Source organism: Pteronotus mesoamericanus, unplaced genomic scaffold (assembly GCF_021234165.1).
Source record: "Pteronotus mesoamericanus isolate MK-2021 breed Mesoamerican mustached bat unplaced genomic scaffold, CSHL_Meso_final contig_269, whole genome shotgun sequence".
Taxonomy (NCBI): domain Eukaryota; kingdom Metazoa; phylum Chordata; class Mammalia; order Chiroptera; family Mormoopidae; genus Pteronotus; species Pteronotus mesoamericanus.
The window spans coordinates 2,983,280-3,009,438 of record NW_026555114.1 but is presented as its reverse complement, the minus strand read 5'-3'; the positions used below and the strand labels follow the sequence as shown (position 1 = coordinate 3,009,438).

Sequence of the window (26,159 nt, the reverse complement as noted above, 5' to 3'; positions counted from 1 at the left end):
ATACCAATATCCTAGAGTGTTAAACTAATGTAGTGTCTGCTGTTGAGGAGTGGTAATCTGTCAACACTAATAATCACTAGGAGAATATTGCTGAAACATTCAGACAATTTTGACTTTATGGGCCTACTTAGAATTTTGGAGCTGGAAGGGACTTCAGAGATCTTCTTATTTCATTTTCCTTTATTTACTTATTTTTTTAAAAGAGAGTTTGTTTATTTTTAGGAGGGGGAGGGAGGGAGAGAGAAACACCGAATCAGTTGCCTATCAGTTGCTTCTGGCAGGCCCCCAACTTGAGACCCATCTGCAACCCAGGCATGTGCCCTAACTAGGAATCCAACCAGTGACCTTTTGGTTTTTGGAGGGCGCCCAACCCACTGAGCACACTATCAGGGCTCAGTCTTCCTTTTAAGTTGCGAAAACCAAGGCCCAAAGAGACAAAGACATTTGCCCAAGAGGCAGACCAAAGGCTAGAAATCAAGCCCTTGATAATCTAAAGAATCCATCACACATTCTTAGATTAAGGATTAAAGTGTTAAATCTTTGTTGTTCACAGTTCTTTCTTATCTCAAAAGCCTTTTCTCCCCAATTTTAGACCTTTGAAGTTTGTCAGTTGCAAATAGTGACTAGGACTCTCACTTTCACTGAAACTGCACATCTGAGACTGATTCACATGTACAATACTGACGTATTTGAGGCAGTTTTGTTGTTTTTGCTAACATTAGGACTGGACTCACACTCAACCATGCAACGTATATTAACTGAACATAGTTCGAATGCAGCGTATATTAACGGAATCAAATACATTTCGGGGATAGCTGGGTGGACTTGTGGGTGAAGTTTGAGCCACAGCGCGGGTGGAGAGGCCCATGGCGGTGCGCAGCCACGCAGGTACCATTCTCATTCCTGGTCTCTGAGGAATTGCGGGAACCACAGCGGCCAAGTGAAAAGGCTGGGCTGCTCTCGTCCCCTGACCCCTGCCAGCATTCTTTTTCAAACTGACCTGTTTTCCTGCTGGGAGACTGCCCCGCTCCACCCACCTGGTGCCTCCCTGGATTTCCTGAGGCCCTGGCTTATTTTTTAACCTTCTGTTCCTTGAAAAGCACCACCCCACTGACCCAGAACTGGGGCTCCTCCCCTCTGGTCATTGACCAACCTAGTCTCCTGGGGTTACCATCCCCATCTTCCTCTAAAATCCTTGGAAAATCAGTAGCAGTAGGGGGCTGAGCGCCGTCCAAGTTCCCTGAAGCCTCTTTCCTACTTTTAGCTCGCCGCAATTACTAGCAGAGCAGAGAGAAGAGGGAAAATGCCCTGCTTCTGAGTAGGGCCTGGTTGGACCGGGTCAGGCTGGCACCATCTTATTAAATGGGCTTCCCCCGGGGAACTGAGGACCTCCCCGGGTAACTTAGACTCTGGGTTAGGGGCGGACAGAGTTACTATCTTGCACCTCCAAACAGAAGCCCTATAAAACCTCCTTCCTTCCTACCCTAGGTTCTGGGAATCCCAGTCTTGACTTGGTGACAAATCCCAAACCCAACTAAACTGTCTCTTCCCATGCGCTGGGAGCCCTCCCGCCCTCATCGCCCTTTCTTTTTCCCTATTTCTCCGGCCAGTAGCCTTGTTTTGCCAGGCGCCGCTGGCTGAGCCTCGTGGGGTCAGACCCGTCACTCGCAGCACTCCCCGCACCCAAGCCCCGCCAGGCGGGCGGGGTGGGGGGGCGGTAGGGGAAGCGGGGGGCGGAGTTCCGTCTTTCGCTGATTGGCTCGGGGTGGATGGCTGCGGCCGTGCGGAGCCAACCCGCGGCGTGTTGCTATGTGCTGAGCGGAGGGGATAGGCGCGGGGGCGCGTCCGTCACAGGGCAGCCCCCGGCCGGCCCGGAGGGATGCGGAGTGGCGGCGGCGGCAGTGGCGGAGACTGTGGCTTTAAGAGCGCTCCCGGAGCCCGGGATCCAGCCGGGCGGTCCTTTGCTGCGGCGCATCCCCGCGGAGCCAAGCCTGGCGCTGGCCAGACGGGGCAGCCTGCTGCCGGGTAAGCAAACCCGGAGCGCTGCGCGGGGCCGGGCGCGCGAGGCATGGGGCGTACTGTCAGCGCGAGCGCTGGACACCCCGAGCTGGGCACCCGTCCCATGGTCCCTCCGGTCCGACCCTGCGGAGCGCGGGCCCTCTGCCCAGCACAGCCAAGGCGGGATCCGGTGTGGGGTCTCTGTGGGGGCCTCGGGCGCAGGGGGCGGGGAGCTGGCCGCCGGGGCCACGTGACCGGTTTGTTTACAAACACTGCCGGCCGGGCGGCAGCCGCGATGGGAGCCCAGATGGCGCGGGGTCCTCAGATCCCGGTCCGGGACCTGTTCGAGGATCTGGGCAAGTCTGGGATGTGCGATTTGGCAGAGGGGACCTGGAGACCCAGTTGCTGCTTCTTCCTTCATATAGTTCCGTGGGTTCAGGCTCCGTGGGGGCCCGGGCAGGGAATTCGGACGCTTTCTGTCTCGGGTGAGCTGGCTGTTTGCTGGACACTTTGGGTCCTGGAGCGCCGCCCTTGGAGCCCCCGCCTGTGGGGGACTGGCCGCCCTCGAAACTGCTGGGAGCGCCCTCGGCCTGCCCCGGGCCGAGGTGACCGCAGCCGAGTTCCTGCCTGGCTGCTTCCCGGCGCCTCCCCAGTGTCCTTGCCAAGGGGGTGGGTGTGAGTTTGCTCCTGCCTGACGGAATGTAGGGTCTTCTGCAGCGAGTACTTCCCAGGAATTGGCGCTGAGGGGCAGCCCTAGCCTCTCCCTGCATCAAGTTCACCCTCTGTGGCTGCTGACCTCTTCTGGGTGTCTGCCCAAGTGGTGGCTTTTCTCCCGTTGGGGGCTGGGGGCAACCACCTGTTCTTTTGGACTCACCCCAGGAGACTGCTACCTCCGACTTCACTCTCAGTTTACAATTGCTTAAAAAGCCAAGTGAGTGTGTGTCCTCCGTTTTTCTCAGTTCTGCGTGTAGCTGACCATCCCACAGTGTCACTGCTGTGAATGGCACCTGAAACTGCTTCTGGGCTTTGCTGAGGTTTTTGCTTTTTGGCCTTCCTGGTCGATTTGCTCTCCTGGTCTCGCTAGTCTGTCTTTAGTGACTTCTGCTTCTCGTGAGTCTAAAGGCTAACAAGACAGCTAGCTACTCATGTTTTTTCCTTGCCTTTATTCCCCTTTTCCTGTCTTCTGGCCAACAAGACGTGCAGGACAGGACTCCCTGCTCTAGAGCACTGGGCAAGAAGGGGAACTGCTCCCCTGCATCTCATTTGTTCACAGCACATTAGTGGCACAAGGGAGCTTCGAGGGTTAAGTTAAGCCACTTGCCCGTGGTAAACATGTCACTGGCTTGGGGTGGGACTTGACCTCACATGCTTAATGCTGTACAGTGCTCTTGGTTGTGAGAACTTGGCCTTGTGATCAGTGGGATTGGATTCAACCTTCCCTGGTTTTCCTTTGACCTAATCACTGCCACAGGACTGCAAATGTGGGCCACACCTGAATGTGAGTTCTGTCCATCCCTTCCCGCGTTGCCTTCGGGCTCCCCGGTAATACTGAGCCTGAGTCTTGCCCTGGTGAGGAATATTTTAATTTTTCTGAACTGTGATATAAGTGGCTACAAGTTTTGTGGTGGTGGTGGTTGTTTAAGTTGAGGGACAGGTCCAGCCTAAAGAGGATCACAAACTTCCCTTTGACACCGTCCCTTGTCCTCAGCTCCATGATAAGGGTGTCAGGTAGGAGCAGAACCGAGGCCTTGGGCTCATCCCTGTCCTCAGTTTGGTTTTGCCTTATTAGTTTAGGATTTAATAACAGCATTTCTGGGATCTCTCTTGATATCTTGTGCTTGAATTAAAATCAAGAAGCTTGGGGTTCGTGGTGGAAAACAGAAAATTAAACACCATGCATAAGAATACTGTTTTCCTTCTTCCCTCTAGGGGAGTGGTTTTCAAACTTTGAGTGGGATGCACAGTAAGGAATACATTTTACGTCACTGCTCATAGGTTCACAACTGCAATAAGTTACAGGAAACAATTGCCCGTACTACCTGCAGTATGCTCTGTTTATAATTTTTGTTTACCTAATTAAAAAACAAACAAACAGCTGCTGTTCGTAACCCATTAATTTCTTGACCAAATGGCTAATGGCCCACAGTTTAAGAAATGTTGCTCCAGGGCAGAGGCCCTCGAACTTAATATGTATAATGATGCCCTTGGTAGGTGTTTAAAAATGCAGTTTGTTAATCTACCCTGGAGATGTTTATTCTCAGTGGGGCACATTTTTAATAAGCGGGCCATGTGATTGTGATGCAGGCAGTTGATAAGAAATCCTGACCTAGTGGGGATCGTAGGCAATGAACACTGAAAGGCATTTAACTTGCATATGAAGTGTGCACAGCCTTATTCAGGTATGTGACCCACGCTATGCAAACCCAAGATCACTCACCTGCCAGTCATAGTAACCTAGGCTTTGAAAACTGTAGAGGTATAGTGTTGCTTGCTTTCAGCTGCCATGAAACTTGGCCATAAGAGATAGAAGCCCCTTCCCTCCTGATATCACCCTACCCCACCCCATTTGAGGTTTGCTCTTCACTGTTTCATGCCACTGGATGTTTTTTAGATGCGTGGGGTTGGGGGTCACAAATTATGTGACATCATTGTCTTAATGGTTTTAATGGTTTTGAGGTAGCAACATAGTCATTGTGCCTGGGACATTAACAAATGGCCAGCAGAGGAGGTTGATTTTAATATCTGGGTATTCCAGGCTGTAAAGGCTGAGGGAGGGGTAGGCTGATTTTATTTGGAGGTGGTGGTGGTAGGGGGGAACGTCAAAGGCTTGTCTGTCCGCGGCTGTTAATAGATGCACAAGCTCCCTACCTCCTTGCCTACCTCAGCCCTGGACCTTCGTCCTGTGGTGACTGCTTGAGTCCTGTCTGCACCTGGATCCTGTTCGTCATCCAGCATCTGATGCCATTACCTCTGTCTCTGCCTTGGAGCACAAACACACAGATCCGATAGATTCACGTGTTGGATGTTTCCCTCTTCCTGTGTCTGCACATGTTGGTTAAGGAAAGTTCCTCGAATTAAAGCTGCAGTTTAGCTTCTGAAAGAACTCTGAATGATCCAAGTTCAAATTCAACTATGCTCCTTTCTGCCAAAGGTAGGCCTTATATGGGATTTCCAACTGTAGGGTTGTTGAAATTTAATAATGCTCAGTTTTGGTCAAGCAGCTCCCATTTAGAATGTTTAGTTTTGAGCCTGTGGAAAAAAGAAAGCGACAAAAGGATGCAACGGACAAGATAGGAAAGCGGAGGGAAGAGATGTCCCGGGCGATTCACATGGGGGATCAGGCTCCGTGTCCTTTGCACACGATCTTGATGTTTCCCTCGGTTCTGTGGACCAGAGGCCTGGGCCCCTGCCGATTGCATTCCCTTAGCAGGAAAGGGCTGTTCCGCTCTGGGAAAAGAAGCGTTGCTTTGAACTTTAGCCTTTGGTGATGGAAAGCCAGGGCCTGCAGGCTAAAGGTATTTTGTTAGAGTTGATAGTTTTCAGTAATATTATCCTTAACAAAATAAAAGGTGATGGTACTTTACCTTTTTTTAAATTTAATCTTGTGTGTGTATTTTTTTTTTTTTAATGTTACCTTTTAGTTCCCTTTTGCCCCCCTCCCCCCAGCAGGTACTTTACTTTGGTCCTAAAGGACCAAACCTCCCTGAATTTCCCTGGGACCTGTGAATATAGCCATGGAGGCTAAAAGTAAATTGGATCTTGCTGCTCCCGTTTACAACTTCCTGTCGCCCTTCAGCGTAACCCAGCTCCTTTCTTCCCATCTCCCCGAACTTTTCCTGCCTTATCTTCTACCAGACCTTACCTGGTCTCCCCTGCTCGGGTCTGACCCACCCACGCCAGTCTCCCTAAGGTTTCGAACACATGGAAAGCTCGTTTTTGTTATTGGGCCTTTACTGCTGGTACTTTGCCTTTTCAGAATGCCTTTTATCCAGAGTTTGCACTATTGGCTTCTCCTGCTTGGGTCTCAGAGAGCCCCTCCCTGACCAGCTACCTAGAACAGTTCCTCCCCTCCCTGCCCTTTATTCTCTCTTAATCCCCTTAACTTTATTTTCTCCAAAGAACTTTAATACCATCTGGAAATACATTGTCTACTTGATGGGTGGGTTGGAAGCTTGAGAGCCTCCCTGCCTTGCTCCCTGCTGACTTGCCTGGCATAGAGTAGCACTGGATAAAATATCAGTTGTTGGAGTAAATGAATGAAGGACTTAAGAGCCAAGGTTGAGTCTGTAAGAGGACAAAATAATGCTTTATTTTCAAGAGAAGAAGAGCAAAAACAGTTTTTCTCCTTTTTCATGGGATGGGGTAGTGTTCCTTTGGAATCATTTTCTGGGATTTCTGCTTTTCGCAGTATTTTTCATCCTTTTATTCTTTCTATAGGTCGCCAGAGTCTGTAAAAACTCCATTGTTATTTTGTCGTTGTTAATGAATGACTCTTTCCTCCTCCAGAAGCCTTATTGTAGGCCTTGCTCTTCTGACAAACAAGCATTTCTACCAGCAACCACATTTCATTAATACTAGGAGGCACTATAAGTAGGGTTAAGAGCCTGGGCTTTGGAACCAGAAGGATCTGGATAATTAGCTCTGTGATCTTGAGCAATTTGCTAAAATTCTCTAAATCTCTGTTACTTATTTGTAAAAGGGAACTGGTAATAGCTACTATCACACAGGATTGCTGGGAGGATTAAATGCGAGATTCATGGAAACCAGGCATGGAGCCTGGCACGTAAGCGTCTGGTGTTGGCTATTAGTGACGTCGCTGACATTCACAGTGAGGTTCTCCTCCATGACTGGCGGGAACTCCCAATCCATTGATTTGGGGACGGGCAGTAAGAGGCAAAAAATGCCAAACTATGGATGTAAGAATGCGCAAACTGGTAGAAAACTTTTGTAAGAGTTTATTTGAGCCAATGTAAGGAAGATTACATGAAGGTGGGAGGAAGCAGGGCTGGGATTGGATTACAGGGTAGTTAACAAGATTATGTGCCCTCTTGAGGGTGGTTATTTCGAAAGTATGTTAACCTAGATGCTCCAGAACAATGGTGAGGGCTTGCCTAAGGCAAAGATAAACCTTTTGCTAAAACAGTTTTGTGTCTGGGGTGTGCCTACCCGCCATGACCTGTGAGGAATTTATGATGAGATCACCCTGTGAGGTTGCTTTCCAGAGAACCCCTTTTTCATCCACGAAATCTCACATTAGTGTAAGTGAAGACTAAAAATGTCACTTCGAATCTATCAGAACTGGAATGAAATTTAAAAACGCACAACTTTAAATAAAGACCCATGTGGAATAAGTAGTATGTATGGACGTTTTTGAAAGGAAATTTCTACTTGTCCCTCTGGCCATTCTTAGTTTTATCCTTGGATTAAGGGGGGACAACTGAAAGCTGCTTGCTTGGGCCACCTCCCTCAGCCCCTCCAGAACTGTCTTCACTGTGATGAGGCATCCTGCCTTTTGCTTACGTAGAGGGGCACTGGGCACTGTCCGAAGTAGCTGTGTATAACTTGATACTCCATTTCTTATAAGGGATTATGCTGTTGAAAACTTAAGATGCAACTTAATATCTCCTTTAAAAAGTTAATTGGAGAAATTTCTTTCAGAATCAAGTTCCAGGAAAAGCTTTGCCTCCTCTAAGGAAATGGACAATTGAAAATTTGTAACTGATCATGTTTCTCTTTTTGGTTTGGCTGCCAGGAAGCACAAAGCCAAATTTGTGGCTTGAATTTAGTGACTGTGGGGCCCTGCATCCTAACCTTTGCTGGTGTTATCCTTGTGATTTTTATTTTCTCTAATTTCAAGTTAGTGATTTTTATTAATCAGATATATGCTGGATTGGGTATGAAAGTCTATTTTAGGTGTTACACTTTAAAGTTATAAACATTGAGGCTCAAACAGGCAGTAAAAGGACTTACTCAGGGCACAGAACTAATTAGGGCAAAGCACAGATTATAATCCATACCTTTTGTTTCTTAGGCCCAGGGCTCTTTCTACTCTTCTACATTCTGGGAAAATGTCAACTCCTGACCAGAACCCTAAGTAACCCATAATGTCTCAAATGCTGGGCACAGCTTCCCTCCTCTCAGTGGTGGGCCAGAGGCTCCTTCTGCCAGTGAGGTGCTACTTTGATGCCCCCATGCCTGTTTTCTGGTTGAGTCAACGATGCCGTGCTCTCCTGTCTCCTGAGCTACAGGGCAGCCAGCCCTCCGCTGTGGTCTTGAGAATGGGGTGTCCAGACTTCGTGGCTTTGATCTGAAGCTAGATTGCCAGCTCCGAAGGAAAATACCCTCTGGTATCTGGAGTTCTCCTGTCTAGAAAGGAAGGAAGGCTTGATAATGAGAGGCCAGATGGGTACCACTGAAGCTCAGACAAGGTCGTCTGGGTATGAACAGTTGCCAAGTTTGGTTGGACTGAAGAAAATGGCTTTATTTTATCTGATACGAAATTTATTTATAGGAAATACTGATTTTGTTTTGTTTTCCCATGGTGCTCTGGCTGGGAGCACCTGGGGCAAGAGACGATAGGCTTGGAACATATCCTGCCTGAATCAGGAAAATGGTGACTTCTATTTTGAGTGAGAGAAGAGGAACCTCTGGCCTGGGGCTGAAACTCAACCTTAGAGTTTGTTTTATTTTTCTGGGTGGTAATTATTCAATAGGTAATAAGACCTTTGGGAGATACGGATGAGTTAAGGGATGGCCCCTGTCCCTATGAGCAGTTAAGGCCTATGTATCCGTTAATAACCAGAGTGCAAGGCAGAGCTTCATCATCCCAGAGCTGCAGAAGGAAGGGCGGGCATTTTGAAGATGGGATTGTGAGGAGTGAAGAGGATTTGAATGTGTAGCCCCACTGCAGGGGGAACAGGGTGTGCAAAGCCACAGAGGTACAAACATAGGAGGCAGCGTGGCAGGAATGTTCAGGAGGCACATGAGCTGTGGAAAGAGAATCCTGGGATATTGCTACAGAATTCCTAGGCCAGCCAAAGGTGTCCACAGTCAGAACATACAGGATGGGGAATCTAACAAAAGCAGGCATTTATAATCAAAAGAAATATTTCCCAGGTTTTTTCCTAATGCATCCCATCCCCCACGTGTATGGGGTCTGGAAATCCCGGAGGTAAGGGGGTGATCTCCCTGGCAGAAACCAACCACCGAATGTCTTTGACCCTTGGCCTCCTTTCCCTTACTCTCTTTTTTGCCATTTCCTTTTCTTGTGTTTATGGCTCCTGTGTGTGTCGTCTATTATATTTACTTCCCCTTTATCTTTTACCTCTTTGGTCCCTGTCTCATGGGGATCCTTCCCTAAATTGACCCACTGCCAGAAGGACCATAAGGTAGAAATGAATTCTCTTTCAGTAGTTGCTGTGTTAACGGTATAAACACATATTATGTAACCATAAATAGGAGTTTTGATTAGTTTTGCTTATGTGATTGTTAATTTGCTTCCTTTAGGATTTGAGGGAAAAAAGTATCCCCACACATGACTGCAGCCTTAAAGCCAAATATCCCATCGGCAGGAAGACACTGAACGCTAAGCTAGCTTTTTCTTGTGCCTAGTCTGTTGATCCACCTTCTGGTTCAGGTTATTCCCTCCCCTCATTTGTTTTCTCAGGTTTCTGCAATTAAAAGTTGAGCCAATCCTGAGAGTGAAGATATTTTAAGAAAACTTAACGTCTTTGTTTTGCATGTGATTTCCTGACTTGGACTCTCCTTCTGGGAGGTGTTCTGCTTATTGCCTCAGAGGGCTCAAGGCCCAAGGATGCACAAGGCAGACCTGGCTCTTGCTTGTCTAAGTGGAAGGATCCCTGCAGGTTGGGAGGGTGGGGTCCCAGGATTCAAATGTTGACTCTGAAACAGGTCATCATCGTAATGCCTGCCTCCCTGGGTTGTTGTGAGGACTAATTGAGATAATGCATATCAAGGACCTGCCCTTCCTGGGCCCTTAATAGGAAAGTAGTAGTTATGGAGTCCTGGAGGCTTAGTGACTGTCGCTGTGGGGCCTCAGGTGACTCCTCCCCACCTCCTCCCCTCATTTCCCCCCTGTCGACCAAGGCACTTTTGAGCTCTTAACGGCCAGCCAGACTTTGGGCTAGGTCTGAGCGATGATTAACCAGGCCTGGTTCCTGGCCAGGACTGGCTCAATCCAGTGGGAAGACTGACCCATAAACAACTGGCTTTGTGGAGGTTCCTCAAACTATATGGGAAAGCTGCACTGGCAACGTGCATGTTGCCCCTTGGTGTGCCAGACTGGAAAGGAAGAGTCCGTAATTCCTGTTAAAATCTGTCTGCCATTCCCATGACAGAAGACATCCAGAAATTTGCTCTAGATCCCTGTCTCTCTCTCCCACTCTCCTCTGTTTCCTCTCCTTCAACAAATGGCAACACTAGATGACGCCTCTTAGGACGAAATACACCCCTCTTTGTCTTGGTGAAGGCGGAGACTTCAGGCACACTGACTTTCATTTTTGAGCGTGCCTCTGCCCTTTCCTTCTCTTGAGTTTTCAGTTTAATTTCCAAATTCCAATCGCGGAAAGGCAGGGAGCCCAGCCACAGAGTGTAGAATTTTGGATTTATTTGAAAGCCAAAGGCATGCTGACAGCTGAACAATGACCTTGTATTGGCAGATTTGGGATGCATGGTTTGAAACTAATTGGGGCCCCAGCTGTGCCCCGGGGGAGCAGCAGTTAGAAATCAAGGCCACACAATACCCATAGTCCAAAAAACATTCATTTGTTTAGTAAATAATATTTGAGTGTGAGACACAGATGACAATCAAATAATTACCTCAGTAAAAGTAAAGCTACAACTGTGAAGCGCTGTGCACGGGGAACAGGGAACATGCCTCAAAGCGGGCTGGAGGAGGCTAAGGGGCGGGATCCCTGGTGAAGTAACTTCTCAAGGTTGGCCGCATCTCTTCCCCTGTTTTCCAAGATGTTGTTTTCTTGATAGGTCTTCTAAATGTCTGTTTTACACTGTAGTTCAAGGATAGCTGTGTCTGGGGGCAGAGGAATGGATCTGATCCCTCTCTGGGTCCCCAGATGACGGGGGAAATGTATTCCTTTTGTTTCAGCCAGGATTATCCTCTCTGAGCATGGCCAGGTAGGAACACGGGACGGACACTGAGGGCGGCGGTCTGTGGGATGGAAGAAAAGAGACGATCTGGCCTCTTGCCACATGGAGTAGAGGCAGGCATCAGGGACCCCTTTCTTCTTGGCCTGAACCAAACCTGATGCATCATTTTTCTCTAACTCAGTTGCGGAGGGCAGCAGCTCAGCCTGCCCTAGGGGGTTTGTGGGGACCACCCTGGGAGGAAGAAGGGCCCTGGGCTGGCAGCCTGAGGGTTTCTCTAGGGGTCCGAAATCAGTGCCAGCCCGGGGAGGGTCTCGGGGAGGCTGCCCAAGGTGGCGCCGTCAGCGGTTGGTGTGTGTGGCTTACTGGAGGTGCAGCTCCGCCCCACTGCGGTTTAGACGCCTTCTGCCAGCCCAAGTGAGTTGATGTCATGAGAGTTTGCTGCCTTTTTAACTTTGTGGAGCATAAATGGTGTGTGAATCCCATGTCATATCCAGAATTAGATATTTTCAATGTCCTGGATAGTGGCGAAGTAAGTAAGGAGATTTTAAAAATATCGGCCTTAACCCTGTTGGGGGAAGCTCAGTTGGTGAGAGCGTTGTCCAGATACACCAAGGTTGTGGGTTCACTCCCTGGTCAGGGCACATACAATAATCTGCCAATGAATGCCTCAATAGTGGAACAACAAACCGATGTTTCTCTCTCTCAAATCAATCAATAAAAATATATCAGCAATATAGGGCCGCACAGTTTCATGATGGTTATTCATTTTACTCAGTTAGCACTTACTAAGACTCTCCAGTGTTCTAAACACCAGGAGTCCTGGGGAAACTGTGGAAGGGCAGTAAAGACTAGACTTGTGACTTCAGTAAATTCCCAGTGTGGTGGGGAGACAGACACATGAACAGTGTGACAAAGGCCATTCTTTTTTTGCATGCTGGAGAGAGAAGGCCACCAGCTCTGCTTAGGGTCTCACCGGTGCTGTGGGAGCAGGCGTCCGCCCGCAGAGAAGATCGGTTCAGGCATTGCAGAAAGGCTGAAACCATGGAGAAAAGGCAGGGAGGGAGCTTAGTCTGCTGGGAAAACAGGTTTGGAGTGAGGTGGGGAGGCGATGAGAAGATAAGCCACCAGATTCTTGGTGCTACCTGAGGTGTTGGGCTTTGTCCTGTAGGCTGCTAGGAAACCACTGTGGAGGTTTTGAAACTTGAGAGAGATGTGATGAGATTGTGTTGTATAAATAGAATTCTAGAATGGGCTGGAGAGGTAAGCGCTGAGTCAGGGAGTCCAGTTAGGAAGCGATCACTGTAGTTGAGGATGAGAGAGGATTGGGTTCGCTTGGTGCTTCTGGACGTGACTGCGAGGGTGGCAGCCGGAGGGTGGATTTCAGAGGCAGGACCCACTATCCAGGGGACAAAGTATGACAGAGAAGAGACAATACAGGGTGTTTTCTGCTTGGGCACCTGGACCTACAGGAGGAAGGAATAGAGTTGGGATGAAGGTGGTGGGGTTAGGGGGAGGGAGAAAGATGGTTTTGGCTCTGGATGCGTTTCATCGAAGTGCCACCCTGGGAGCCAGGTAGAGGCAGCCTTTGACAGGGACCCGGGTTTCAGGAGTGGGAGGCAAAGATCTGGAAGACTGGAGAATGTGGATGAGAAAGCAGTCAGCGAGGCACACAGAGGAAGCACCTCCAAGGAGGAGGAGGGGGGTGGAGGAAGGGCAGCCAGGGAGACTGAGGCTCGGTCAGGGAGATGGGAGAAGTGAGCAAGGGAGAGTTTTAGGGAAAAGCAGCCCACGAGAGAGCTGAATGCAGCACCAGGGCCAAATCGTGTTAGCATTTGAAGGTATTAATTAGTGTTTGGACGTGGCATGTTGGACACTGCCCATATTTTTGTTACTCAAAAGCCTGGTTGTGATAAATGATATTCATGGAGCGTTGCCAGAAGTCTCCGTCGTTCTTCCATTTCTCCGGAGAGTCTGCGTTGCTGGGCCCAGCCAGAGCATCGGAAGGCTGTGTTCTTGGGCCGCCCTGATTTGACCCGACATAGAATCGTTTTCAGTGCATTGCCTTTTGGTGTTTGTTACACTGTGTGTTTTCATAGAGGGACAGTCTTGACAGAGGGTTACAGGGTAGTCACTTTGGGGATGGGCTGGGGGTATCGTCCGCTGGGTTACTCATTGCCTCCTATGGCCACCCATAGGAGAATGTCTCCGAAAATCTGAACAGCCAAGATTCTTTTATTTTCTAGGAAATATATACCATATAACTGCTATTCCCTTTTTTGCCTTGGTTACTGGGCAGCTCAAGGCCAAATTTGTAACTGAAATTCAGTAAATGTTTAGCAGCTTAACAGGGAATTTCTATGCATTTCTATGCCCTAACTCCTCTTTTTCTTTTATTCCTCCTACCCTAATTTCTTAAATGATCCTAATAGGATTGTATTGTTGATATTTTTGTAAGACCCTTTAAATTGTTTTTGGAGCTGGGAACTGTATGAGAAAAAGAAGGAAGCCATCAAGAACTTTAGCCAAGTGTCCTAGGTAACCTATCTTCAGGCAGATAATCTGGGCTTTTTACATTATTTTTGAATGAAATGTAAAAACAACCCAAAGACATATCTGGTCTCTTCATAGCCAGCTAGAAACAGCTATTTCTACCTAATATCTAGTAAATTACATGCAAGTTTCAGGATTTTCAAAGGGAACTGACTTTTCTCTCTGCAGATGTTCAAACAAGCGCAAACCTCAGGAGGGGGTCTACCCAGGCAAAGTGCTGAACTAAGGGCCATGTGGTGAATACATTGCCGTAGTAACAGATGTTGCAGAGACAGTTCGGCAGCCATCTCTGCCTGGACTCTGTGAGACTGGCATGTTCTGTGACTTCGCGGAAATCAATGTTGTAACAGAACTAAGGTTGGTGGTGGATGGATGCTCTGCTCTGGGGGCAGGGTTCAGTGGGCGGAGAAGTCATTACAGCGTGGAAGCAGGATTTTAAAAGCTGAAGGAGTCCTAGAGATCAAGTAGGATTACCATCGGACAGGTAATCCCCCCCCCCCCCCCCGCCCGAAACCAACCCTAGGCCCCGTGGTCAGGAGAGAGATGGATGGCTGGTTTTGTTTATGAAAGAGAGTGGTTCCTTGAATATCCAAGCTGGTTTGATTGTCAACTGGATGGATTTGAAGTACCACCTGGGTCCAGAGCTATAAAGTGGGTAACCGTGAAACACAATGACATTGATTTTCCTGTGTGTCTTGGACATCAGCTTCATGGCAGTTTTAGGAGGAGCATTTCAGTCACATTCTCACGAGTATTGATGGTTCCGTCCTGGGATTAGTAGAGTCAATGCAGACTTTTCCTCTGCACTAAGTGATGGAGTGGTCTGTTGTTTGGAATGACATAGCAATAATATCAGATCCCCAGCTAAGCCACAGAAACCTACTTAAACCCCAGTGTACCTTTAAGTGGATTAATTTAGGCCCTAACCCTGTAACCACCATGAGTCAGCCTCAGAGACAGGAACACTGCTCTGTTTGGGTTTTCTGAGTAAACATCTCCTGTGCAACTTCATGCTTGCTGGTAAGGATGATCACAGAATATCAAGGTTATTGAGTGCGAACCTGTGCCAGGTGCTGTGCGGAACGCTTTACTTGGATTATGTCACTTGATTCTTTTGTCTTCTCCATGAGGCAGGCTCTGTTGTTACTCCCTTTTAGGCAACTTACCTAATGGTGATGCAGCAAGTGAGAAGAACCAAGACTGAATCCCAGTGCCTCTGCTTTAGATCCGGGGCTCGCCATTGGACTGCACCGCCACCTACTCCTCTTCTTTGGCAGCCCAGGGAGACTGGGTCCCTCGGCTCCCGGGTGGGGTTCAGGATTCTGGTGAGATTAGGCGTGGGCAAGGAGGTCGGTCCTCCTGGGATAAAGGCCTCCCATAGCCTTTCTCTCCCCCAGTTCCAGAAATGGCTAGTCTGTTCCCTTTCCACTGCTGTCACCTGTTACTGCCTCCAATCAGGGCTTTTCTCTTTTGTCACCAGTGGTGGGACAGAACAGGGCTACTCAGGCATGAGCCTACTCTCTTGTCGTTAAAACCTTCTTCAGGCTTTCTAAGAGTTCCTGTAATAAGTAAGAGGTGGAAAAGTTGGAAAATGGTTAAGCTCTAATCCAAAAGCTATCTGTGTATCTGTCTTGTCTGTCTGTCTATCTGTCTGTCTAACTTGGACTCTGCAAATGCAAAGAATGGGCATGGATGCCAATGGCAGGTCTTTATGACTTAAAAATTCACCTGTAGCCCAGAAGAACCATAGTTCTCGGCATCTCAGCACAGAATCTGAGTGAGGAATGTTGGGGGAGAAGAGGGTTTTATGAGCCTGGGAACCTAGGGTAACTTTGTCTCCTATCCCATTACTTGGGATAAGGGAAGGGCCTCAGTCACGTCTGCTATCCACATGGATGGGTGGACCGCTCTCGTTGGCAGGCCACTGCGAAACAGAAGACGTTCGGGTCAGTGACGGCCTCTACCCTGTGCCCTGTGTGCTGAGTTCAAGGGCTACAAAGATGACTAAAACGTAGTCCCTGTTCTTGGCGTTTACCTCTAGTAGAGGAAGCAGAGGCAGGAAAGGATCATTTCGGTTTCAGCAGGGTCTTGAAGGAGGGGCCAATGAGCCTAATGCTGAGGTGACATTTGAGCTCAGTCTTAGTGGACCAGTGAGGGCCTGGTGAACAGTGGTTGGAAGGGTGTGTCAGGCTGAGGGAATGTCATCAACAAAACTTGCAAGGGGGAAACGCAAGGGGGTGTATTAGAAAGGACTACAAAGAGTTTGGTTGCCAGTGCTTAGATTGCCCAACACATGGTTGACCCTTAAATGTTGGTTCAGAAAGTGGAGCATAGTTATGAGATGGTAGAGATGAGTCGGAAGCCATTCATAGGTGTCAGTGGTAGGCGGTTGTCAAGTTATACACACTTAGAATGTATTATATACTTAACTACATGCCAGGCGCACATGCTAAGTACTTTATATGTATTAACTTAGTTGATCTTCACAAAAGTCCTGTGAAGAAGATATTCCTATTTCTTGATGTGGTAAATGAGGTCCAGAGAGGTTAAATAAGTTGTTCATGGTCACATGGCTAGCAAACGATAGAACTGGGATTTGAAATAGCGAAACCTGGTTCCAGAGCCTGTCTTGTCCGTGTGCTGTATTGCCTTTCTGACAGCCACAGGAGTGATGACACGGTCAGATCTGCTCTTTAACCAGACAACGCTGGCCGACGCGTGGAGGGTGGATTTAAGGGGAAAGGAGGCTCGTGGGCCTGCTGGGGCTATGTGCCAGCGCTGCGTGTGTGCACTTGACATCACCTCATTTAATCCTCACAACTTGGGAGGAGGGGGGGTGCCTCAGTCACGCACCTGTATGAAGGCTGGTATTACTAGAGATGCGGAAGCTGAGGGTCAGAGTGGTCGAATAACTTGCCAAAACTCATTCAGCTAGAAAGGAGAAGAACTGGTTTGGGATTCCGGAGCCCTCTTCTTTTCCAGGCAGTCTTTGCCTGCCCTCTTCCAAAGCACCACCCAGAAACGACAGCACACCTGGGGACGGTGGTCCCTCCTGCGGTGGGAGGTGTGGCTTCCCCTAGTGAGTTCCACCTCCTCAGTCCCTGCGGCTGGGCTGTGCGTGTGGTGTGTGTCGGAATAGCCTAGCTTCCCACCTCATTCATCGAGTTCTTCATGACTTCCCTGAAGAGTTCATCCCTCTCACCCCTCTATCCTGGGGTCACGCAGAAGGTTCTGTGTGGAGTCCCAGCTGCAGTGGTGGCTCCTTGGGAAGCTGGTCTGTCAGGTGGGCCAGCGGGTTTGATTGTGTGCTCCCTATGCATTTGGCCCTCAAAGTGGTGTCTCTAAGGTCTTTGTTTTTAATCATAATAGTTCACATATTTTCTTTCCATGCTGATCAGCAGGAGTCAGCTGGGGGTGGTAGCAGATCTTCCTTTAATTTCCACCGTGATGGATTCTCACTTCATTTAAAGTGGTGTTTAATTTGTACATGTGCCCTGAGGCTTTTAAATATTGAGCTCATTTGATTATTATTGGAAATCCATTTGGATCTCACAGTATGTTCAACGACTTGGACTTGGGAAGCGCCATGGAGCCTGCAGCCCCGTCAATGGGTACCAAGTTTTAAAAATTAAAATGGGGTGCGTTCTGTAGCTCCATACCCTCAATTTCTCCCTTAAAAAAATAACTCATTTATTTTATCTTCCTTCCTACAAACTGACTCAAAGAAGCAGCTTTAAAAATTTTCCCCAAGAGGGAAAAAGATAGTAACGGGACTATTTTCTCATGCCTAGCTGGCATCTGTTTTTCTGTCACTCACCCTACTCTTCTTTCTCTTCAAGTGCAAGGACCCTTTCTTGACCCTGCTTCACCTTGCTTTTCACTCGTACCCCCTCATTGCCTCTAGTCTTCCCTGTACCCATGGAACACGGTTCGTATTTCAGCAAGACACTTTCCTTTCTTAGGGGAGGAAGGTGGCTTTGCTTTTTATTTTTTATTTTTAATTATTTTTTGAGAGAGAGAGGGAGAGGGAGGGGGGAGAGGAAGATCAATTTATTGTTCCACTTATTCAAGTGTTCATTGGTTGATTTCTTGTGTGTGCCCTGACTGGGGATCAAACCCACAACCTTGGTGTGTGGGGATGATGCTCTAACCACTGAGGTACCCAGCCAGGGCAGGGGTCAGCTCTTGGATGCTTACACGCTCCTATGAAAGAGGGAGGAGACAGTGACGTGGAGCAGCAAAGATATTGCCTCCTGCCCAGGCAGCACCAGGCAGCCTGAGGTAATTGCTTATGAGGTTGATTTTTTCCGTCTTTTTAAGTTCTGAGCTATGCTATGCAGTGAATGTGTGTGTGAGTATGCATGTGTATGGGACATACATTTAATATAGACTGTATAAATGCACTTTGCTCATAACATAGCTTTGAATAAGTTTGGGGATTCAGATTTGAAATGGAGCAAAACTAGAAACCCCTGCCTGTGACCCTTTTTGGGGGGGTTTCCTACAGAAAAGAAGTGAGAAAAGAAATAATTCTACTCTGGGGAAATACATAATTTAGAAGCCGGCTGCATGTATAAGAAAACAGACTCCGTGGCTGCTCTGTAAACCCAGACTGGCAGCCAGGACTCATTGTTTCCTTTTCATCCCTCAGTGTTTGTCTAAGACTGAGGGGCCAGCGCTCCCCGTGCTCCCCACTGGGCAGCTACGGCCGTGAACTTCAGAAGCAGCTGGCCTTCGGCGAACCTCCTGCTCACTTCCCCTGCCTGTCTTTTCCATCCCTTACTTTGCCCTACCGCCCCTTCCTTTCCTGGAAATACTGGTCTTCCTGAGAATGGAAGAGGAGTATCGGAAAGTTCAAGCGTACTTCAGGAGACCGCGTACCCCGAGGTGGGTCCTTGGCTCTTTCTGCCACCTGCGGTACATCAATACTGCGGTCTCCCACGGGCGTGGGTTTTCCCCACTCCCAGAACGTGCCCAGGGTGAGGTGAAGGGGCCCTGGATCCAAAAGTCGTGCATCTTCCGCCTCATCTCCGGTTATGTCCAGGCCTGACACTGGGCAAAGCAGTTCTCACCTCCATACTCTTCGTGTTCCTATAGAATTCAGTTTATCCCGATTTCACGCCTTTAAAATTAAACTGTGCAGGGCGGACATTGTGCCTGGGCTCCTGTAGGCCTGAATTCCTTCAGCAGGTGGACATCTCATGAGTGGGGTACTTGCTTGGCTCAGGGGTGCCCAGGGGACACGCAGGAAGGGGGGACATGACCACCGCTGTCCTTCAGCCTGGGGCTGGCGAGTGATACCGCTAGGGAAGGTAGGGAGTCCCAGGGCTCTGGCGGCCTCCAGCGAGTGCTGTGGGGGGCGGGGTGTCGGCTTTCCTTTGGAAGACTGGAGCCCAGCAAGATTTAGAGGAAAAGAACTGTGATTTGCGGAGTTTCTCTAGACATCCAGATGGATCCCAGACATAATCCAGCAAGGATGATTGGTTTTGTTTGTCTTCCTCCCCGGTCTCTCTAAGTAATTTTATCTTCAAAGCGTGGCACAGGTGCTAATTAACACTGGGGCTCTCCTTGGAGGGAGGCAAGTGGGAACAGGGCCCCGGGAGCGAAGCTCTGGGAATAGGCAGGTCGTGGGCCTGACACGGCAGAGCGAGGCTTAGGCCGCGGGGCCCTCAGACCTTCACTTGGACATACCCCGGGAGACACCCCACTGTCTCACTGTCCTTGGTCTCCAATAGAATAAAAGAGCTCAGGTTCTGGTAGGAGATATTTGGTACTGTGGGATGAGTCATGGGAAGTTTGAGGGTTGAGGAGGAGTTCTGGTAAAATTCACTGTCGTTGTGAATTTTAGGTGTTGAGACCTGATTATTTCATTGGTTTCATTTATTCACTGGAGTTAAAAGAGAAGTACCAAGCATCTGCTTCTGGGCAAGATATGGCAAGGGGAGTTACTTCCCTCCAAAAAGCCGGCTCGCCGTGAGGGAGCTTGATCCTTCGAGTCCCACGCTTTGTCCGTGAGCAGAGCGGAGCGTGGGGTTCGCTCTCTGCACGTGCGGTTTCGAGTGGTGGTGGATTCCTGGCATCTGGAAGTGGGTGAGAAATCCACATGTGACTGTTGATGTAGGGACTCCCTAGAGGCTGAATTTCTCTTTTTACTCTAGCTGTTTGTCTTAGTTGGCTCAGGAGAGGGGGACCTTGGAGTCCTCGCCCGGGGCCTGTAGGTAGTGCACCCTGAAGCCTAGCCTTGTCTAGGGCACCTTAGAATGGTGATCGTGCCATTTGCTGGGTGTCGGTGAAGGGCACCTAGGGACTGCTGAGAGGGCCAAACCTCTGGCTCTAGAAAAGCAGCAATTCTGGGCTCTCCAGTGGATTCTTTCTCTTTCATCGGGCATCTTGACACCATGAAGAAACAGACGGTGGTCATTTTGTCCTGTGAATGGTCCTCTCCTGGTGGCACTCTAATTGCTTTGCAGGAGGCCCCGCTCCCTCGGCTGACGCTGTCCCCCTTCTCTTGCATGCAGGCCGCTGAGAACCGGCCCCAGACCTCCTCTGAAGACATCGCCAGTGTGTGGAGCCTGCCCCACACCCACCCCCTGCCAAACCACGGCCTTTACCTGTGTCTTCCGGTGTTTCCCCTGCGACCCGTCCTGTGGGAGTGCCTCGTGGGCCGCCCCAGAGTTCGCCCCACGCTCCACGGCGCCAATGGTGAAGATGACAAGATCCAAGACTTTCCAGGCGTACCTGCCCTCCTGCCACCGGACCTACAGCTGCATTCACTGCAGGGCCCACTTGGCCAATCATGATGAACTCATTTCCAAGGTACACGTTCCCTGCGGGCCTTTCTCACCTCCTGGGGGGAGGGCACTTCCTGTCCCTCAGGTTGCAAAGGTTGACAAGCTCTCCCAAAGAGCCTGGGATATTTGTACTCCCATCTTCTGTGCAGGGAGGGCTGGCCCACAGGGCTGTCTCATTCAACTGAGAAAGAGCTGAGTTTTGTTACTTTGGAAATTAGGTGCCATCCCTGTGGGCGGCTGGCAGGCCGGGGGAGGGGCTGAGGTTGGCAGATGAGCACCGTCCAGAGAGCCGCCCGCCTGGACGGCGAGTGCAGAGAACGTGGATGGGGCATGGATAGCTTGTCGCAGGGCTTTTTAGGAGAGTTGAGAGGGGATATTGCCTTCCAGGCCCCTGGGAAGGTCAGGAGGCTGCTGACTTGGGGGGAGGACCAGAAGTGACTTGGTGAAGACCTGACTCGCAGGCCTGTGCGGACATTTGGGGCTTTCTACATAAGGTGACATGGCATGGCCTTTGATCCCAATCAGAAGAAAAAAATGGAACCCTGTTCTCCTGAGGAGCCTTGGCAGCTGCTTTCTAAAGTAGGGGTGGAGGTGAGGGGATTACTAATAAATAAGTAAACCTTACATCAGCTGCATGGTCCGGGAACCGGCTCCCTCAGGCCACGTTCTCAGGGGAGCTGCTCCCCTCCTGGCGCCGAGTCCCCAGGGCAGGAGGAACAGGTTTTACTAGGCTGCAAGGAAAGGAGAAAGATCACAGGGGACTCTTCCCTCAAGAAAACCTCCTTCCTCAGAACCTGGACCACATGCCATTAAAGTGAAAGGAGAAACAAACAAACCTTTATGCAGACCCAGACTAAGTGGAAAAAAAAAAAGAAGAAGAAGAAGAACTGCCAGAAAAGGTGGCATCACCTTCCCTGCCTCTGGCTTGGTAGCCCTGACCAGAAAGGGATGAAGGGTCAGCACGTCTAGAACAGTCCTGATTTGGCAGGAAGGGAGAAAGGCTGCCTGAACAACCACATCTGGGTGGTGGGGATCTTTCTTATTTTTTTTTAAGATTTTATTTATTTATTTTTAGAGAGAGGGGAAGGGAGGGTTAGGAAGAGAAACATCGATGTGCGAGAGAGAGATCCATTTGCTGCCTCTTGCATGTCTCCAGCTGGGGACCTGGCCCGCAGCCCAAGCATGTGCCCTGACTGGGGATCGAACCAGCGACTTTTTGGTTCACAGGCCAGTGCTCAATCCACTGAGCCATGCCAGCCAGGGCTGGGTGATGGGGATTCTCAAATCAGGGTTGAGGACAGACCTCCTCCTTCTAGGCCTCTTCCAGGGTCTAGGGTTACCATAGAGCTTGAACCCTGGAGTCCTCACAGAGTCCTGGCCTCTGGCCCACTTTCCCTTCTCTCTGCCAATCACTCTCCTTTATGCTGTTTACGTTCTACCCGGCCTGCAGCTTCCTTCCCTATCACCTAACTCATCTTGTCTCGGATTCCTTGGATCTTTTGGGAACCCCTTTGAGTCTGGAAGTTTGGATGTGGGGCGGCCATGTCAGTGAGGGAGACAGGAATCAGTCCTCTTTGCTTTGGAAGAGCGCCTGCAAGCTTGGAGGGAAAATGTGAGTTGTCCTTTTTGTGAAAACCTCCAGAGAAAGTGGAAGCCAAGACATTTTTTTAATACCAGGAAGAAGTGCTCTGTAGCATAAGAAGTTGAGGTACCCGTAAAATGTATTTTAGCACCTTCTCTGTACTAAAAACTGCTACTTGACACTTTAACTGTTGTCTCAACCCTCATAAGAAGCCTTTAAGGTAGGTAATATTAGTCATATTTTATGTGGATGGAGAAGTTGAGACTTATGAATGTTGTCCAGGATTCAAATTGGAGGCTCAAAGAAGAGAGAACAATTACTCTGAGCATCTTCAAGGATTTCTGGAAGAGGCGGGTCTTGTAAGATGGGCCAAAGTGAATATGTGGGAATGGTAATGGCCTTCAAAGTTAATGTTTTATCTCTGGCCTGGTGTACAGGGTCTTGGATAATCTGGCAGAGCCTACCTTTTGAGTCCTGTCTCCTGCCAGTTCCTTGCTTTATGTTCCAACCAGTTGGAACTGGATATACAGACGGGAATTTCAGGCCGTCGTGCCTCAGCCAAGAGCAGCCCTTTTTCTCACCCCCCTGTGTCCCTGGAGCTCTGCACATCCTTCTGCACCTGGGCCATTTTCTACCGGCTTTGTATCTGGATCAGCGGTACAAGACCCATGGCAACAGTTCAGTAAACGAGCGCATAAATGGGTGGATAGAGCCTGAACTTTGGGAGAAGACAGGTGATGAGCCAAAGAGACCTTGTTGGCCTCATGTCCTTTTTCCTGCCCCCTTTTAGGGCAGAAAGGCCCATTCATAAATCCAGGCCAAAGTCAGCAGAGGCTTCAGTTTCATTGGCTACAACCGGTGCACAGATGGGGTGCATTAGAGCTTGATGATTTAAAGAGTTGGGTTAACTGCCTGACTGTGGGGAAGGACTGAGGGAACTGTGGCTGGCATTGCACAAAGATTCCTTTATTTCACTGTGCAGCCACCCCCGGCGTTAAATAATCTATAGATTCTTATGCAGGTCTGCTTAACGGAAAGATCATTGCCCCAGCCCCCTCCTTGGAAAATGGGCCTTTCTTTTCATTTTGGTTCTCTCTTCCATTTAAGAAAGTTCAGTGAGAGAATGTTTCTCCTGTTCTCCCCTCTTGACATAGTCTCCTATGTGGTTTCAGAATCCGCCCAGTGGGAGTTAGGATCTGGGAAGCAGATAACTGGAGCAGCAGTGTAATTAAATGATACGTGGCGCTTGTAATGGAGCCTTTCATCTGGAAGCTTGACGTTCCATTGTTTGGACTTAAAAAAAAAAAAAAGTGAGTCTGCCTTTATTCTGGAGAAGGTGACACAAAGGTCCAGAGAACTGAAGCTCTGCGCGTAGGGCCAGCAGCAAACTGGAACCAGAATCAGGACTTTGGGCTCCCTTCCTGTCAGTATGCCTGTGCCCATGTGGAACTGTGTGGTTGTCAAGTTTTAAACAATTCGGGCCTATACTGACATGTGGTGTGAAGAATCCTGCACTAAGCCGTGACTGGTGTGGCTCAATTGACTGAGTGTCATCCACAAAGCGAAAGGTCGCCTGTTTGATTCCTGGTCAGGGCACAAAGCTGGGTTGTGGGTTTGGTCCCTGGTGAGGGCGTGTCCAAGAGGCAACCAATCAATTCATGTTTTCGTCTCTTTCTCCCTCCCTTCCCCTCAATAAAAATAAACAAATAACATCTGAAAAAGAAAAAGAAAAACAATCCTGCACTAAGCGTTGCACCTTCCCAGCTTGCTCTAGGTCCCTAGAGGCCTAGTCGCCTGGAATAAACTGTCCAACCTCTGATTCCCAGTTTCTCACTAACAAAATGAGTGAACTCCTTGCTGTGTGTAATGCCTAGGCGCTAGCACTGTGTGCCATCGCCAGAGCACTCCTATGTGGTAGGTGTACCTTATTTAGGGGGAGCAGGTTTACCTCATTGGGTTGTTATGAGGCTGGATGAGATCATAGATGTGTGGGTGGTTTGCAAATCAAAGAAAGCCCTATGCAAGTATAAAGTAGCTCTTCTGCTTTTCTTGGACTTGCTGTCAAGAAAAAAAGGAAAGGCAAGGGGTGGGGTGGAGGGATTATTCCTGCCTGACACCAAGCAAATTTAGATTAGCCAAGATAGCTTCACTTTGGAACGTGGGGCGCAGGCATTGGATAGAGAGGAAAAGGAAACAGGAGAGGTCAGCCGCAAAGCTGCGCATGCTTGCAGAAAGGTACCCATCGCATTTGCTCTGCAAGGTGGTGGGTGGAGGTGGGGAGGTGAGGAACTCTGAATCGATAGCAGAACTATCTAGGGAATGCGCTGAGGAGGCACCCTGCGATTCCTTTCTTGGGGGTGTTGTGGTCTAAGTGCTGGAGTGTTTGCACGTATAGAGGTATTTTGAGTTGGCATGAGAAATTGCTCACACTGTTGTTTCCTACTTAATGGTGCAAGCCTCAGGATAAAAATACGCCTTGGTTATAAAATAATAATGGTTTCAATTGGAACAGGTAGTTGCCCTGAGTGAGAACAATGTAAATGCGCTTTTCAGTGAGTCCTGTTAGGGAAGCCTGGATCTTGACAAAGCTTTTCCCTGAATATTTTCTGTCTCTAGTCATTCCCTTCTCTCCCACCTGCTAACCTCCCAGCAGGCCCTTTGGGAATGGTGAATTGGCTTAATCTGTCCTGAGCCCACTCTAGGGACCGGGGCTTCACCTCAAGGCCCGGGGAGCTTCAGTGCACCGGGTCCCTGGAGGGAAGGTGTTGCAGGAGGCTCTGGAGTTGGGGCCCAGTGAAGGTGACAGGAAGAAACCTCTTGCTCACCCTCCAAAACTGTTTTTTACTATGTCACATATTTAGGTCAGTTCTCTTCTGGGGTGACAAATGCAGAATTCCCCGAGGCGCAGGTCATCGAGCCCAGCCCCTCTTCATGAGGAAACAGGCCGCAGGGCCCTCAGTGACCAGCTGAGGTCACACGGCCTTGGAGCCAGGTGTCCCTGCCTCACAGCCCTCAACTGCACTCTGTGTGAACAGCGGAGATCTGGCTCCACCCGTTTTCAGGAGCTGGGCCTCCTCCTGAGGTTCGGAGCTCTTAGGAGGCAGGTTCTTTTTGTTCCCTGTGGGGTCCCCTTGGGCTTACAGTGGTGGCCTTTTGGTTTTCCCTTTCTGCCTAGACATGAGGTGAAGCATGGCTGTCAAAACCCTGAGATAAGTGGCAGGGAACGACATTCTGAAGCGTCGTGTGGCTCCGGTCATGGTTGAGAGGCCCGCTCTGCCGCGGTTTCCCACCGCTGCTCCTAAGCACCAGTGTTCGATACTAGCGATGCTCGAAAAGCCTTGCACCCCTGACACAGTGGCTTAGAGGTGGTGGGCGCGGAGGGAGTGCTCGTGGGGAAGCACAGAAATCTGACCCGTTCTGTCAGGGATTCATTTCTCTGAATTCCCACCGCCCACCAGCTTGTTTTTAATGTACAATAAAACCAACTTTCCAAAATAGTAATGCAGTTATTTACGGCCTGAAAATGTAATGTCAAACAATACAGGAACAGAATTTTTAAAAATCTCACTTCGTTTTCTCCAGCTACTCTGACAAATGTTACAGCATTGGAGTGTACTGGCCGTGTTAGTGGCTGCTGTGTCGCATCCAGCAGAATACGTCATAAAGAACATGTACAGTAAGATGTGACTCAGAGAATTCTTGCAAATTACATTTTTAAATCTAATTTTATCAATTAAGAGATCTTTGGTATCCAATGGAAATATGCCAATGATTTTTACAAAAAAAACACGATTTAATAAAATTAGTATTTCTATTCTAGCAAGACAAGAAAAACCAGATTGTATGTAAACCGATAAATGTCTATCTCATAAGAAGTGAACTTTTGTTTTTAAAATAGAGGGACTCATGCTTTTTACTGGAGTGATTGATGAGCTCTAATGACCAACAAAATGTTGTGACCTGTATGATACAGTGCCTTTGTTGCTTTTGCAGTGTTTGGAAACTAATGTTGAATATTTGTCAGTGTTTCCTGAAGAGCATTCGTGAGGTACAGTAAAGGCGGGCGGTAAATTATGGAAGCGTTCCAGCATAAGCCAATAAGCCCAGCTTGA

General features: G+C 48.9%; 1 protein-coding gene across 4 annotated transcripts in view; it reads left to right on the top strand.

Annotated features, from left to right (window-relative positions):
• Positions 1-1,863: 1,863 nt before the first annotated feature.
• The window catches only part of YPEL2 (yippee like 2), a 52,764-nt gene continuing 28,468 nt past the window's right edge, over positions 1,864-26,159 (top strand). For 2 of the 4 annotated variants that reach the window (XR_008529276.1, XM_054574871.1), the window contains exons 1-2: positions 1,864-2,025; positions 20,193-20,490. Coding sequence is in view for 1 of the 4 variants with exons in the window: in XM_054574871.1 (XP_054430846.1) it covers positions 1,880-2,025; positions 20,193-20,490 (444 nt within the window). In the remaining 3 variants the exon portion in view is untranslated. Of the gene's footprint in view, positions 2,026-2,282; positions 2,484-4,773; positions 5,150-20,192; positions 20,491-26,159 lie in introns of those variants that run through there. The other 2 variants (XR_008529278.1, XR_008529277.1) reach the window with 2 other exon arrangements.